At 33.1% G+C, this 10363-nt stretch overlaps 1 protein-coding gene across 1 annotated transcript in view; it reads right to left on the minus strand.

Annotated features, from left to right (window-relative positions):
* FBXL5 (F-box and leucine rich repeat protein 5) overlaps positions 1-7657 on the minus strand; it is a 26019-nt gene extending 18362 nt beyond the window's left edge. The window contains exons 1-5 of the mRNA XM_011364875.2: positions 7431-7657; positions 5676-5771; positions 4181-4367; positions 2181-2363; positions 54-179 (exon numbers count right to left, since the gene is read on the minus strand). Coding sequence (XP_011363177.1) covers positions 54-179; positions 2181-2363; positions 4181-4367; positions 5676-5771; positions 7431-7565 — 727 coding nt within the window. The 5' untranslated portion in view covers positions 7566-7657. The remainder of the gene's footprint in view (positions 1-53; positions 180-2180; positions 2364-4180; positions 4368-5675; positions 5772-7430) is intronic.
* Positions 7658-10363: the final 2706 nt, after the last annotated feature.

The following is a 10363-nucleotide window of genomic DNA, read 5'->3' on the forward strand; positions in this document are numbered from 1 at the left end:
GACATTGTTTATTAAAGCACCGTGCCATAACTTGAATCCCAAACACGGCTTACCAGATTCATCTATGTCGGCATCTTCATCCCATTCCTGAAAAGCACGACTTTCATCTTTTCTATTTTTCACCCATTCCTCATCAGGTTCGGTATCAAGTTCGGTTGCAGGGCCACTATACCAGTCACCTACTCGGCAAATAAACAGAACAAAATAAGATTAGACTGACCACCATTACATAAAAAACAGACTATTTATAATAAAAGTATCTGCACACAGAAAAAGTTGAACCCTAGGCAATGGGCTAGCTACTGTTAGAAACAGTCAACTGTGGTTAAAAAAGATTACGCTTAAATAAGCAAGGAATTCCATTTCAGACATACTAAAAAGAACTATGAAAAATAATTATCAATGGTTTTACATGCAGTTTTAGAAAACACTGAAAACAACCTAACCTTTTTCCCCTACTGTGGCCTCACACTGGCTCCAGCAATACCCCCATTATGATGATGGCTAATGAACAAAAGGAAGCAAGACTTTCAGCTGAACGGTGAGTTAGACAGCAATTCAGAAGTAGATGAGAACAGAGGTCAAAGGGAAATATTAAGGTAAAACTAAACCTTAAAGATCCTGGAGAATAGAGTGCAAATAAATTATATGACTGTGAAGTGAGAGACAATGCAGAATTAATTTACTGAACTCCCAGCATTACATCTTAATTAGCGTTTCTCAGCCTATACACTACTGATATTCTGGGCTGGGTAGTTCTTTGTTGTGGGAGGCCCATCCTGTGCATCATAGGGCGTTCAGCCGCAACCTTGACCTCTACCCACTGAGTCCAGTGTATACAATCCCCAGACTGGACAAACAAAAATGCCTCCACAGACATTTCCAAATGTCCCTTGCTGGGGGCGGGGGGCGGTGGATAAAATCAATTCTGAATGAAAACCACTGGAAACAAATACTACAAATAAATAACAATAAATAAAAAACATTTTTATCAGACCTTTTTAAACATATTGAAACAGAAAAAAGGCAGCATTGTAAGATCCAGTTAATTCTGCAGACGTCTAGCACAGCATACCACATTTGATCTCTATCAAATACCTACATTATGCATTTATTCCCAATAATTCTTCATTAATTAAAAATATAGCTAAACAAAAAAATATTTAAAATGTCTACATTCGCCTGGACTTTCATTTAGTAATTCATTATACTACAACTAACAGAAAAACTTATTCCACATAAAAATAGTAATTCTAATCATTTGTATATTGTCTACCCAAAACTCAAAATAGCTTCACTAAAAAAAAATCAAATATTTAGTAATAGCTTATGTTAAAGTGCTACGTATTAATGGAAAAAATGAAGCTTTTAAAATCAGTCATAATTTAATTTTGTGGGAAATATAAATTTCCATGTCGAAGTAACAAATTATAGAAAACTAAAAAAAACTATGTGAACTTCAGGTTAATACTCACCTAGAAGAAATTATTTTAATTCAGTGACAGAACAATATATGTAATATTAGCTGTATTTATCCCATTACTACATTATATGCTCATGAAAAGAAAATTTTCTTTAATTGTTCACATGTAAAAGTAACTTACCACATGAAGTTAACATGAAATTTCGATTTATAGAATGAAGCATTACTAATCACAAAAAAATATGCTAAAGACAAAAACAGATTCAGTTATTTCAAGCCACTACCAAAAAGGGGCATAAATAGTACCTCATCTTTAAATTTTATAATTAATTTATTCTGTATTTTTTTAATACTCAATCTAAGTATTTAGAGTTGCTCTGACAACCTATTAATTTTATTTCTATCTTTTTGTTATGGAAAATTCCAAACACAGTCAAAAGTAGGAATAGCATCTAAAAAGTGGCACAGTGAATACCCATGAGCTCATCACCTATCTTCAACAATTATCAACATTTTGCCAATTATTCTGCATTCCCTCCCCCAACCATTTTTTCCTGATTATTTTAAAGAAAACTGCACACATCACATAATAAAGCCATGAATATTTCAGCATTGCTAGCTTTTCAATGATGCATACAAAGAATACATAATCTAACTATGAAAGTTTCCCTCCCTGACCTTGCTTATTAATGTTTATGAACATCCATCTCAAAATCAGAGTGAAATATTTTTAAACAACTAGAATCTCATTGCCTACCTCTGGCCCAGTGAACAGGGTAGAGATGTTTCCAGAGCGATCCAGTTTTTGCCAGCTGAGACCACTTAGTACTCACTTGACTGCAGCGACATAATTCCTGAGGATTGAGATAACTGAATATTGACAGCATTACCTCAGGAGGAAGGTGGGTTATACCTGTGGATTGTTCTGACACATCCGTTTCTGAAATAAAAAAAAGTAAAACTTTAACATTAAAGGCTATGAGAGCAAATGCCATAAGAAATTACAATCACATTTCTATAAATAAAATCCAGTGCCTAAAATCCACTCCTTCCAGCTTGCGAGACGTGGAAAGGAAACAACGTGGATTAGAGGTAACATGGGGATGTTAAACTTGTTAAGAACCCGTAGGGTTAAAACTATCTTGGCCCAAATCATACTTCATCAGTAGGAGCTACACTAACGAACACAGAATTGACTTCCTCTTACAGAGGCGTCACAGGAAAAATAATACTCACTTTGTAGCATAAGAAGCATCATTTGAAAAAGGAACCCAACAGGTTATACAGCTTTAAATCAACAAGGGTAGAGTCAGCCAGATTATGAGATCTCCAAGGCATTTTAATGACACACGAATCTCACATTTTCTATTCATGCATTGACTCCTCTATCTTCCTTGTGTTCCCTCTTTGATTTTCACATTTCATATGAGGTCTGTGAAATTCGAATTCTTTAACCTAGAGGTACCCTAACCTATTTATATACTATTTATGAGCCATTTGAGACAATATAAAGATTTCTAATGCTGGTATACATTTATTTAGAATCTTTCATCAGCAACTATTCTAGGAAAAAAGTCATTAGATGTCTAATTTCCTATAATGTATCACTTTGGTAGCAATTTTCGGAAAGAAAAATGCAAATAAGGTACACAATAAAGAACATAAAATATAAGAGTCATCATTAAAGTGCTACAAAGAATATGAGAACTTGTGTATCTGATTTGTCTTCACAAAGCAACTTAAATACAGAAATGCTATGATCAAATTATTTTAGCCTAACCCTTTTTAATGGCAAATATTTTAAAAATAATACAGCTATAATTTGCTTTGAAGAAATGAGAAAATTAAATGTAATAAGGATGATGCTTTTAAATCCCATGTTATATTACAATTAAACCAGACACAACAGGTCTTGGCTTGGTGTCTGAGGCACAAGTTGAATCTCAGAGTGAAGCACAGAAGCTTTATGGGTTTAATTACAGCTTAACCTATAAAAACGTCTTTGTTTCAACATGCATCTCACTTACTTTGTTAAATAAAAATAAGAGAAAAGGAACAATTTCAAAGAATTTTAAGCCATTTTAAGTGTCACTGCTATTGCCCATACAGAAGCAGCAAAGGAATTTTTCCTAGCCTAAGGATGCCAATTTTCTTTAATCACGTTTTAAAAAGCAAAGCTATCGAAGATAAATAAGAATAATAATGAGAAAGTCGTCTTTTTAAGAAAAAAATCAGGCATATTTTATTTGCATTTCTCATTTGTTTTCACAAAGTAAGTGTACATAGAAAAACTATGCCTCGTATATTCACTCTCCTGTGTATTACTGGATATAAACGAAGAGAATGACACACGGGAAGGGAAGGAGTAAAAAATATAACCGATTTTGAAAACTGATGAAAAAAACAAGGAAGGATAAAAGCCGCCACTATGGTCAACAAAGCTCAAAAAGCTGGATAATACTGCAAAGGTGTTATGTAAATGGTAGTTTTCAATAATTCTGAGCAGCCAATAATTATTATTATTACATGTGCATATAAATTCCTTCAAGGAACACTGGACTGCATATAGCCCAACCATATGAGATTTTAAATTATAACACTAAATTCCTGGATAGAAGCTACTGCCTTCAATTAAATTTATACTTGAAAATAAATGGCTTAAATTATTCCTCGAACGAAACCTAAAGTTCAAAGCAACAAGAAACAAAATGCCTTGGAATTAATAACTCATTCACTATCTGAGCATAGGCATCTCACCTTTATCTGACTTTTCATCCACAGAATATTTAAAAAACTTCTGTCTCTCCTCAGCTTGATTCCAGAGGCTCAAACCTCTGAGGAGTTCCGCAGTATCCTTCTGAGAGCAATGCTGTGCAATCACTTTCTTTTTAATATCCTTAAGCTCTTCATAGGTAAAATATTCCATTAACATGGGCTGAAATACCTAAATTAAATAAAAAGGTCATAAGGAAAGATGCTAAAGTAACTTGTTTTACTCTATACCTTTTAAATTATTAATGACTCAAGTCCAGTATTATGACTACCTATTTCAAAGTGATAAAAGTTTTATGTTACCACTGAGTTTAACCAAATTATGAAAAGATTATCACCAAAAAGATCTTTCTCTCAATGAATTCTCTGGCCGATAAGTCAATCCTAAATAACTTCAAAGCATCAAAACCAAAAGGTCTTCCTATAGAGAGCTTGTCAAACGCTCTTGATCGTTCTCTTACGGTTGGACAGTTAGGTCAGTTAACTGCCTTTTGTTACAACAGTAACTGACCTCTGCTCAAACGGCCTCTAAATCCTATGAGAATGGTACGCAGCGTATCGAAACCCTAAAAAATCAGAGCTCTACTGAGACCTTTGACTACTCAAAATGACCTACGAGATTTCCTCTTCAAAACACAAGCTTAGTCCCAACTTCCAGCGTATAGAATTAGAACCTATAGAGGTGGAGCTTTTGTATTTTTTTTACGGTTCCATGGATAATTTTGATGTGCATCACAAGGAACACTGCTCTGGTAACTCAGCAGTTCCAATGCTGAATGCTTGTTACAGTAACCTGGGAAGCCTTTAAAATATACCCATATCAGGATCTCCCCACTGATTTAACTGGTCTGAAAAGGGCTTAAAAGTGTTTTGTTTTTGTTTTTGTTTTTTAAATATAACCTAATTATAAGGTGAAGCTACAATTGAGAATCACTATAATAACTGGTTTACAGCTGAACAAGTACAGAGTTCCTCATAAAATATTTTCTCTATTCCTTACCCTGATATGCATTCTACTTTAGAGAATGAAGAGAATGGGAAAATATTTTGCTCATTCAGTTAGTGATATCCTGATACATGTGTACTAGGCATAAGACTGATCATTTTAATACCACCATTTAATTACTAAAATCCACTACTAAAAAAAGAACACTAAAAAGTCTTCAAACTTAGCATGAAAATACAGAAAAAGTTTAAAGAATCCTCTAAAGGTTCTGAGAATACATTAGGGTGGCATATAAAATTATTAACATCAATACAGTGTAATCTGCATAAGAAAATATTTATTGAATAAATGAATTAAAATCCATGAAAAGCCACAACACCTCTACGAGGGAACAAATTTATTGGTTTTTTTCTTGGACTTTTCTTCATTTCCTAAAGTAAACGAGGCTTCCATGAATTATTTTGAAGAATTAAAGGAAAAATAATGTTTTTAAACTTTCATAAATCAAAATCACAAGAAAAAAATTATGCTTACCTCCTCTTCTTCTTTCATATGAGGAAGAAAATCTCTTGTAAAAGCCTCCAGTCTCTCTTTTAGCTGTTTTGCGTAATTTAACTGCTCATATTCATTCTAGAAACAAAAAAAGTTTGTCTTCTATGAAAGTTATGCTCCATTATTTACATTGTACCTGATCATAGGAAGTCAGTTTAAAATGCAACATAAAACCTTAAAAAATATAGCCTGACAAGTAGCAAAGTGTTTTCTGTACTGTTCTAAGTCTACAAGGTGCCCGTAAGATCTTTTAAAGGAATCCTGAATTCCTTTAGTAATGGCATCTCATACTTCTTTTTTAAAATATCCTATAAAGTCTAAAAATAGCAAGCATATCTCCAAGCAGTCTTCAAGAGCCTACTGGACTCTATCATTACAGAATCCCTTTAAAGTCATCTACGCAATTCAGAACACCTGTTACATTATCCTACAGAAGACCATATACGCTTCTAAAGACCAGGTATCAGTTACTAAAGGCAAGGAGTTCACTACATCTTGAAGTAAAGATTCTAAGTCTCGACAACAGCTAAAAAGTTCTTCCTCATGTAAACTAAGATCACATTTCTCGGCAACTTATCCACCACTTATACATCAGCCCTCTAAACTTAAAATGTGTGGAATATTTACAAAATAATAAAACTTTTTAAATGTGGGAATATTTTATTCCTGCTGAGTCCTCTCTAATCTCCTCCTTCTGGACTAATTTATTCAAGTGCTTCTCAATATTCTATCCAATGTCCTATTCTCTTAAGATTTTACAAGCATACCCAGTGGTTTCCCTTCCCTCTTACATGCTAATAATTATCAACTTTTACAAACCGAATCACCTTTCTGACCCTGACCCATCTATGCCTCCTATTAATAAATACCCATCTGGATTGCACAAGCAGTTCAAACCCGACCTGTCCATAATGGATCTTTTTATTTCCCAAGTATCTTCTACATTCTCCATAAGTCAGATTCAATTATCATTCTTATTTCTTTTCTCTTTCTCCATTCCTTCTAACTTTTATGCAAGTACTTCATCCCATCAATTTTATACGTCCTACATAATTCTCCGAGTCTGTTCCCTCCCCTCTATCTCCACCAGTCACTACTTTATACTTTAGTTCAGATCTTCATCGCTTTATTGAACAAGTAACACATGAACGTAACATAAAGTTCACTGAGTATAAGAGTATTCAATAAAAACTAAATCTCCCAAGATCTCTACCCAGTACCCTCCACTACCCATCTCCCACCTCCCCACCATGTGGCGACTGTGTGTTCTTCCAGACACTACCACAATATTTTGTTGTAACAGTCTTCCTGCTGGAGTCTTTTCTTTCCCTTCAAGCCATCCTCTTCCCTACTGCAGAATATTCTCTCTAGAACACAACTCTGTAAGTGGCAGATGCATGGTGGTCTGAAAGAGTTGCAACTTAAGTCTATGCTTCACCAAGCCAGAAGGGGGATAAACAAAGACCAAATTTCAAATATCCTATAATATGTAAATATAATTAATAGGAAAATCTCTCTATATCGTTATGCTAAACTATACTCAAAAATAACTTTGTTATACAATTTAAAATTACCCTATTTAACCAACGCTTTACCCTAAAATATGGAAAAAGAAAATATAGCGAACATTTTAACTAACATTCAATTTTAAAATACAACTTATAAACAAGCTTTGCCGATGACATACCAGAAGATGACACAAGTTGTGATAGCTAAATACCTATTTGTGCAACTCACCTTAACATTCTTCAGTCCCTTTTCAAAGAGGCTAAGCATCTCAGAGAGTTTGTTGTCAGAATGTACATTATAGATGGTCCGGCTGCGTTGCTGAAGCAAACCAATAATGTATTCGTTTTCAATCTGCTCATGCATTTTGAACTCCTTAAAAGTAGCATACAGAGACTGCAGAAGAGCACGGAAATCATTGTTGTTGGAAAAGTTGGTCTTAGAAAGCTGAATAAAAATTTAAAGTAAAAAGAAAGGCATAATAAGTACATGTAACTATGCACCAACAAGAAATATTTAAATGCATTTAGTTTGTACACGGCCAAACATCTCACTTATACTGGTTAAAGTACTTAAGTTAAATTTAAAGTTTCTTTAAATAAAATTCCATTCGTACAAATACATACTTAATACAGATACGCCACAAAGTCATATCGAAACATTAAAATAATTGCGTAAAGTATAGCACAGGAAATGTAGTCAATATTGAAATAACTATGCAAAAAAATCATTCTTTTAGAATGTGGTAAGTGCTTTTCTTTGTTTAAAATGTTCTTCATGTTATTATACTACTTTTAAAAAGTACACAATTCAAAAATATTCCATTATAGTTTGTTTAAACTTTAATATCAAGATGAGTCTGCTCTATTCAAAAAATAATTCTAAAATATTGAGCTATTAGAACACTATTAGATATTTTTAGGTGAACTAATTTTAAAAAAACTGGACAAAACATTTAGCAGCTTATGTAAGAAATCATGCACTTTTCTGAAGTGAAGAGCTGCAAGAGTACAACGTGGAAAGTAAATGCACTTGAAGGAAAGAAATAAATCAATTAATTTATACACACACTGTCATTTTCTTTAATTCTACTATTCAAGAGAAAATGACTATTCTGACATAATTTTAATTTTTTAATTTAATGACACATTAAAGTCTCATTTTTAAAGCATATATTATAAACTTGATTCAAGTTCAAGTTCCTTTAAAGTACTATTAAAACCCTCCATTACTTCCACAGCCATATTAAATCTACCTTCAATTATATCAATTCCAGTTTCAAAATTCATTTTAAAGGGGAAAATCTGGTTAGGTTAGAAACAACAGGCAGTCAAGAGAAGGGGAGAAGCTACTAACACCACACTTCCTAGACTCGCTTTGTAAAGTCTGATCTAGTATTCCTAAAATGGAACACAGTCTAAGCTGTCTTAATTGCCTGTTCTTATGAAATAGGAGGCTCTTGACAAAGCATCAGAAAAGATGATTAACTCCTAAAGCAAAATTATTCCACTATACACAACAGAACTAAGCATCTTCCGTAAAAGGAAGTATGGATTAGGTATTAAGAGTCATTTACAGAAAACCAGACCTGAGTCAGATTCTCTTAAGATCAGATCCCAGGTCTACCATTTATTTAGTTGTGTAACCCTAGGTAAGTTCTCTCCCTCGATGTCTTAGGTTTTTCTTGGTGTTAAATGGAAATAAAAACACCTGTTCTTCACATGGTACTTGTGAGATTAAAATGAATGAGCTTAATAAATGTTAGCTATCACACTTTGAAAACAAATCATTCATTTTTTCTAAGTTCTTGCATGTCTATCTCTAGTCATATATTTACTGAGCAGCTATCATGAGCGAGGCACCATTTCTGGTACTTGAAATACATTGGTGAACAAAAACGACATCTCTGCCTTTACGAAGCTTACGTTCCAGTGAAGGGCAATACGGCAATGAACAGTAATCACAATAAATAAGTAAATTATCTAGAACAGGAACTGGCAACATTTTTTGAAAAGGGCTAGACAGTAAATATTTTTAGTTTTACAAGGCATACTGTCTATACCAAGTATTTAATTCAGTTGGAACACAAAAGTAATCATGTGAATGAGTGTATTCCAATAACACTTTATTTATCGACACTAAAATTTGATTTTCATAGAATTTTCACCTCATAAAATATTATTATTTTGATTTTCTCCAACTATTTAAAAATGTTAAAAACATTCTTTGCTCTTGAGCCATACAAAAACAGGCAAGATGAACTGGTTAAACCAATACTGATTTTATCCCAAGAAATGCCACATAAGATCACAACAAAATTCACTGTTGCTTAATTTCAGCAAATACTATCACGTGTCATTTTATTTTTAAAAATTAAAACAGAATCAGTAGAAATAAAAGAAAACATTAATAACGGCTATAAATTTTTTAAAAGAAAAACAAAAGCATGGCAAAAAAGTGAAAAAAATGCCCTCACGTGAGTTAAGGAAAATAACACCTTAAAAGACATACAGGAAATTTTGCATACCTTCTCACTGGACTATTAAAAATATCTTTCAGATTTAATGATTAACTAAGGTAAAGCCCAGGTTTATGTAACAGATTGAAAACCAAACCCAATGTGTAAAAAGTCTCTGTTCTGTGTAGTCCATCCAGCACAGCTGGTGTAAGAGCGGACTCTGGAGCCAGATTACTTAAGTGGGAATCCACGTCTGTCAGCAAGTCATTAAATTGCTCTATACCTCGGTTTCCTCATCTGTAAAATACGGCTAATAATGTTAACTACCACAACATCGTTCTCATGAAGATTTAATAAGTTAATATATTTAAAGAATACAGAATATAACATATATAAACCTTACTTAGGCTTTTCTGTTATTTCTATATTTAGCGCAAATAAAACTATCATCAGAAGTACTTATACTACCTAATTTTTTTCTCCACTTGAAAAGAGAAATTTTTTAACTTGATACTAAAGTCAGTTAATTTAGCAATTAAAAGAATAATCAGTGCATATACAATTTAATTTTTATGAAATCTGTTTATATGAATTGTTTTTTAAAAATTATTTGCCTCTCCCAAGTTATTTCAACGTACAGACTTGATTGACAAGAGATCAGGTCTCTATGACTCTAAGTTTCCGTTCTTCCACAAGATACAATGTT

This window comes from Pteropus vampyrus, unplaced genomic scaffold (genome assembly GCF_000151845.1).
Source record: "Pteropus vampyrus isolate Shadow unplaced genomic scaffold, Pvam_2.0 Scaffold5, whole genome shotgun sequence".
In the NCBI taxonomy this organism is placed as follows: domain Eukaryota; kingdom Metazoa; phylum Chordata; class Mammalia; order Chiroptera; family Pteropodidae; genus Pteropus; species Pteropus vampyrus.